A 6,813-nucleotide genomic window follows, 5' to 3' on the forward strand; every position below is an offset into this window, starting at 1 on the left:
AGAGGAATGGCAGAAGGGAAACAGAAGAAAGGCCAAGGCACATAGAAGGAGTAAAGATAATACTGAAGTAACCAAATCTATATCTAAACCACTACCTTCCATACCTGAACCTCTTGTTGCTAATCCCACTATAAACATCCATCGTGAACCAATCATTCCAAAAGAGGAACCTATTGATTGGGACACCATCAAATTTCCTACCTTTCTAACCACTCTTCCACTACCAAAGAAACAGAAAAGAAAACCCAAATCTACACCTCCCATAACCTCTAAGAAATTCACTCAAAAACAAAAGCCTAAGCCTAAGCCATCCATTTCTAAAGATGATTATGTTCACATCTGTGACATAAAAGAAATTTCAGACATTGAACTCTATCTGGATGAGCTGGAGGATGTAAGAGGAATAGCTGCTTACAGACAGCTACCAGAGAGATTAGTGTTCAGATACAAAGGAGCTGGGGAAAGAACATGGCCTCTCCACAGGATTCTGAATGAAGGCTACTCTACCTTGATTAGAGTCTTTTCAGCTATACAAAAGGATTCTGGCTTTACCAGAACTGCCAAGACTGAAATTCTCAACAAGATTGCCAATATAAGGAAAACTTGGAGGGAGCCCAATGCTTTACCCAGGACTTTACTCATTCAAGAAAGGGGAATTACAATTCACAAATCACCTCATTGGTTGATGGAATTTAGAGATGATAAAGGAGTCAGAAGATTTTTCAGACTTGAAGACCAACTCAAGATTGCCAGCAATGAAACTCTCAAGGAAATGCAATCTAAGTTGGATATCAGTGTTGAAGATGAAGCTGAATTCTTCAGACAACTCCAACTCCAAATTGAGGAAAATGACAAAGGGCTAGGAAAGAAAACCAGGAAACAAAGAAGAAAAAGATGATTTGCTCAGGCTAAAGGAGTATCCTTGGAAATACTGTAAATCTTCAATTTCCTCCTAGTACATACATTTTTGCAGCATTTTCAAATTTCTACTTAGTTTCAATTCATGTATCTGTTAAGTGTTTTGTTATCATCAAGTTAACCCTGAATTTATGCCTACAATTCTTATAGACATAAATAGGGGGAGATTGTTAGGAATATATGTGCATTAGTTTGATGATATATTTAACAAAACACTTAAGTAGAAATTCAGTGTCTGTAGCCTCAACGGATAAGACCACTTTGGCTATCCGATTGATGGTGTAGCTTTACTTAGAAATAAGTCTAGTGTTGTAGCATATTTCAGTCTCTGTATTTAAGATGTAATTCTTAGAAGTTGAGAGAAACTATGAGTCATGTTGACTACTAGAAGATATGCAGATAGGAAGGCCAATTGTAAATATTTCATGCCTTGTAATTCTGTATAAATGAAGTGGTATCAACGGATGACTTAAAGACCTTCAACGGATGAGAAGCTAAGCTTCAACGGATGTCTCTAAAGCTTCAACGGATAACATCCTTCAACGGATGAGTGAATCAACGGATGAAAGCTTCAACGGATGTTCTGTTGATTAACCGTTGATAAGTGGTAGTTGTACCTACAAACAGAGGCACGTGGGTGAACAGAGATTATTGAAATGTGGCAGCCTAATTTCAGGAACATCAGAAAAAGCAGTCGTTCTACTCTAGTATAAAGAGGCATTAAGTCAACAAAGTACTGGAGTGAACTGGAGAAGAAACAAGTGGAGATCTTACTTTATTATTTTATTGTATCCTTGTCTTCACTTGTAAACTTGGTAACATATAAACCAAGTAGAAGCTAGTAATTAGATAAGAATTTTTCCAGAGCTGTTTAGAAAAATCTTGAGAGAAAAATTATCTAGTTTGTACTAGGATGCAGCTGTGATCAAATTCTTAGATCACAGAATTTCTGAAATACCATCTCTGGTGGAACAACAAATCCACCAGAAAAGTTTTTAAAGGTTTATTGTGTTCTTTACATTTGTGTTTGAATATATATCTGTCTGTATCAGCTTAAAGCAATTCACACACTTGTTCATCTTGAACACACAGTCTTTATAAACTGCTCAAAACTTGAAAAAGTTTTGAGATTTACATTCAACCCCCCTTCTGTAAATCTCATTGTTAGTTCTCTAGAAATAACAACAGTGCTACTCAACGGATCAGCAATATCTACTCGATGGATGAGCAACATCTACTCGAGGGATAAGCAATGTCTACTCGACGGATAAGCCATCACTACTCGACGGATAAGCAATATCTACCGGGAGTAGAGAAGTCAGGAAAGCTACTCGAGAACTCAAGAAGATATCGACAAGTCATTCATTCACTAAAGAACTCAGAGTTATCGACAAGTCTATATTCATTCGAGAACTCAGATATATCTACAAGTCAAAGTAAAGATATGAAGACTAGAGATCTCGACAAGAAGAAAACCTTTACAAGCCAAACTCATTATAGAGTGCTAGAGATCTCGATAAGCCTATGTACTTATCGAGATGTTAAGTGTTCTATTAATTCAAAGTGGAGATCTCGAAGTACAGTTTCAAAGTATAGAATTGCAGATCAGTTTAATATCCAAGATAAACAATCAACAAACAATCCAACAGCTGGATTGACAAATCTATAAAAAGCAGCTTGAAGAGTGTGCAAGATCAATGGCAAAGATTAACTGACACAGGAAGATTAAAGTAAACACGGGATGCCAAAGATACGCTAAGCCAGAAATGGAAGATTTGCTTTTCTATAAATAGAAATGACAAGTGACAGTTTAGAAAAGTTAATAGCATGTTTATTATCCATTGTGTAAACCAGCAGTTAACTGAGATATAAAGTTAACACTGGTCCTCTAGTTAAAAGTAACAATTTAGATCAATTTAAAAATTTTATGTAATTTTTCTATTCCTGATATGCAAGATGAATTTGAAAATTTTATGTAATTTTTTTATTACTAAAATCGGTATAACTTAACATCCATACGGTTGAATCGTCAAAAAATTATTTAAAATATATACGGTTAATCGGCAACAAATCTCGATTTAGGAAGTACAACTTTTCCTAGATTTTTCAATTAGTAACATACAAGATGAAGCTGAAACTTTTTTGTGATTTTTTCTGATGACTAAAATCAACATATCTTAACATCCATGTGGTTGGATCGTCGAAAAAATTATTTAAAAAATTATTTGGTTAATCGGGAACGAATCTCGTTATAGGGAGCATGACTTTTTCTTGAATTTTCTATTCCTGACATGCAGGATGAATTTGATATTATTTTTTGTATTTTTTTCTTAGGACTAAAATCGATATATCTTAACATATGTGCGGTTGGATTCTAGAAAAAAATATTTAAAAATTTATTTGTTTAATCGGGAACGAATCTCGTTCTAGGGAGTATGACTTTTTCTTCAATTTTCTATTCCAAACATCCAAGATGAATTTGATTTTTTTTTGTAATTTTTTCTTAAGACTAAAACAGATATATGTTAAAATCTGTACGGCTGGATCATCGAAAAAAGTTGAGTATCACTATGATTGGCTGATTGGCCAAGAAGAATATTGTCTACCAGTTTCACCAAATGGTTGAAAGCCATCAGCAGAAAGTCCGAGTCTAACATTTCTCGTCTCTGTCAAAAATAGGGATTTAAGAATCCTTTATCATATTTTTCTTTGATTCATATCCAACCTCGATCATTATCCATATTGAACTTTCTAATAATCTAAAAAAAGCATTCACAACTAAAATATCTGTTACGCAAAACTAAACTAAACTAACAATGTTAGCAATAAAAAATTATGATGCTTATATTATAATCTAATGTTAGTGACATGAAAATATAATTATAAAAATTACGGAGATTGAGGTAATTAACAATCACGACACATATATAAAAAATTAAAGAGAACCAACTCATTATATCAAACTACATAACGAAATTAACATTAACAAACATATTTATTATCAAAAAATTGTAATGACTTATACATTCGTTAGCAACATTATAAACATTTTAATTAACACATAAAGTAAATATTAATCGACTATATTAACAAAAGAAATCTAACTAAATATTCAAGAGTTAAACCGTAAACTTGCATAAAAACTAACCTTAGAAATAGCAAATTAATCTTAGTTGTAATTGATACTTTTAATTTGCTAGCATCGAAGAGTTTGCAGGAGGAAGAAGAACAGTGCTGAAAAGTTTCAAAATGTGTATTGTTAGTTATTTAGTCATACAACAAGCCGTTGAAAAGTACGGGGGTGGTTAGATATTAAATTCGCTTACCAACGGATTAGTAACATAATGTATTTTAACCGATCCAAAATTACAACGGTTTAGTAACGGAAATAGTATAACCGAAACAAGAGACTAAACTTTTACAACGGATCACCAACGTATTACTAACGGAATTGCCAACAGAACTACCCACCGAAAATGTGGCAATTCCTTGGTAAACGGTTGTTATGTCGTTACAACTCCGTTGGTAAATATCCGTTGCAAGTTCATTGGTAGTTTTGTTGCTAAGTTCTGGCGGGCTAATTTCGCGCCTACTAATACTAACGAATATTTCTATTGGCATATAAATGTTAGTAAACCGTTGGCTGTTCGTTAGCATATCATTGACTTTTCAACTTTTCTATATCCGTTAGCAATCTGTTAGAAATTGCCAACAGAATGTTTTCCGTTGGCAACCTTCGTCGGTAAAACTAAGAATTCTTGTAGTGTTAAACATACAAATAAAAAGAACAAATCAAACTCCTCACACTATACAGAGAAACACATTAACTACGTCCTTGAATTGCAGTGACACAAAGCCATTTCAATACAAACAGCATGTATAAATAGTAGCAAACATGTTGTTTTCATTCAACAATATCAAAATAGCATTACATCAAAGAACTCGTCAACTTGTACGTACATAGATTAGAGTATTATGAACAACTTTCGTCTTGTCCTACAAAAGATAACTCCAAAACTGAAAAAATTAAGTCCTTTAATTAATTTTAGAACAAACTTTACGAATTTCGCCATCAGTACCAGTTTTCACCCCAACATTGGTCATTTTAATCATAGCTTTTCCGAACTCCACGTTCAAAGTTAATCCAGCCAAGCCTCTAATGCCAATAAACCTCCGCACAAAATTCTTAGTTGTACTGTCCTGCCACAGGCTTTGATCTGATTCCATAATTCCGCGGTTGTTTTGCACATTTTTGAAAAAGGAGTTGTCGAAGTTGTCCCCGCTTCCATAATCTAAGGCAATGCGTTTGTTTCCATCACCGTTTTGGGGACAAAGAGATTTGAGTGTAGAAACGAATGCAGAATCAATGGAAGGATCAACATCACCGGCGCCTGTGTAGTTATATAATCTGTAGCTCACGAATTGGCAGGCAACTGTTCCAATTGTGTGTCCTCCTACAGTACATAATTATCGTCGATAGTGAGAAAAAATTACAGTAGTGCATGCATGCAAAGAACCAAGTCCAACTGAATGTATATGAAACAATTGAGACAACGCTTACCAACAAGAGTGACGAGATCTTGAGCACTGAGACCTACATCTGAAAATTTTTGTTTTTGGACAGAGACTGAATCTGTGAACCTTGGCAGATTAGCGGTATCTGAAGCCAGTGACACCAGTCCATCTCTCCGTCCTGTTGGCACTTTGTATGTTAATCCACCAACCTGCATTTATAACAAAATGAAAAAGTTTAGACAATGATTCAAGAGTACAATGTTTAGTTTTATGAATACACTTTATTGAAATAAGCAATTTCACAACATTAACTTACCGCAACCGTAGAATCACGACCAGCAAGAGCAAGAATATCAGCACAAGACACTATACCAGGGCATTCTGCCTCAAGTTGTGTTTTAGCATCCTCAATGACATCATATCCTCTCAACAAAAGATTTGGTACAGCAGTTTTCTCAGTATCGCTACCATCGATAAGAATGGAAGCATCACAACCATGAACGAAACAATCATGGAAGATCATTCTTAGCAATCCCGGAGCAACAGCAGTATTGGACTTAACATGTTTCTTAACTGTGGCTGTAACAATTGATTCTGCTTTGGGACAAGAACTCGAATAGAAACCGACCTTAGTCTGTGCCAATGCCAAAGGTGTAACAAGTAAAAGAACCAAAAGAAGAGAAACATTCTTAAGATAAGAATCCATTTGAGCTATAGCTTGCTATGTGTTGTTACAAGTTGATTGTGTGATTTTAAACCAAACGAACATGGTGTATTTATACTGATAGGAAAGAGTACAAGTTGAATAAACGTGTAAAGATATGGCAAGAAATTTCAAATTGAATCCACTTGTTAGCCCGGCTGCCCCTAATTAGTTTGTCATATTTAGACATTTTCAATCAAAATACAGTCCTTGTTCACATAATTACAGTATACATGTTAAGGTCCTCAGTTTACTTTTAATGTTTGATTGTGTGTGTGGTGTTTACTTTCTACTAGGAAAACTAACTAAATTATTAGATGTTAAATACAAAGTTGTTAGGCTATGTCTACTAGCTAAGTATAATAAACTAAAAATCAACAGAGAAAGGGAAAATTGCTGACTGTGGTAGAATCGTTTTTACTTAAAATTAAAAATCAACAGAGAAACGTTTTCAAAAGAAGCAAAGAAAAGGAATATTAAGAAAGTTCTTAATTCGATATCAAGTTTTTTTACTTAGTGCTGCGTATTCCGTTCACATGCAATTGTTATAAAGGACTAGCTTATAGTTCCATGCAGGGTTATTTTAAATATTACTTGTTTTATTATTTAATATTTAAGAAATTTATTTTAATAATATTATAATATACATGTATATATTGTTACATCTCATGTTCTTG

At 34.1% G+C, this 6,813-nt stretch overlaps 1 protein-coding gene across 1 annotated transcript; it reads right to left on the reverse strand.

Moving 5' to 3' along the window:
• Nucleotides 1-4,798: 4,798 nt before the first annotated feature.
• Nucleotides 4,799-6,173, reverse strand: LOC141664191 (peroxidase N1-like). Its single transcript, XM_074470088.1, has 3 exons — nt 5,750-6,173; nt 5,480-5,642; nt 4,799-5,372 (listed from the first exon to the last, which is right to left on the reverse strand). The coding sequence occupies exons 1-3, from the start codon at nt 6,137-6,139 to the stop codon at nt 4,954-4,956; spliced, it is 972 nt and encodes a 323-aa protein (XP_074326189.1). The 5' UTR covers nt 6,140-6,173; the 3' UTR covers nt 4,799-4,953.
• Nucleotides 6,174-6,813: the final 640 nt, after the last annotated feature.

Source organism: Apium graveolens, chromosome 6, assembly GCF_009905375.1.
Source record: "Apium graveolens cultivar Ventura chromosome 6, ASM990537v1, whole genome shotgun sequence".
In the NCBI taxonomy this organism is placed as follows: Eukaryota; Viridiplantae; Streptophyta; class Magnoliopsida; order Apiales; family Apiaceae; genus Apium; species Apium graveolens.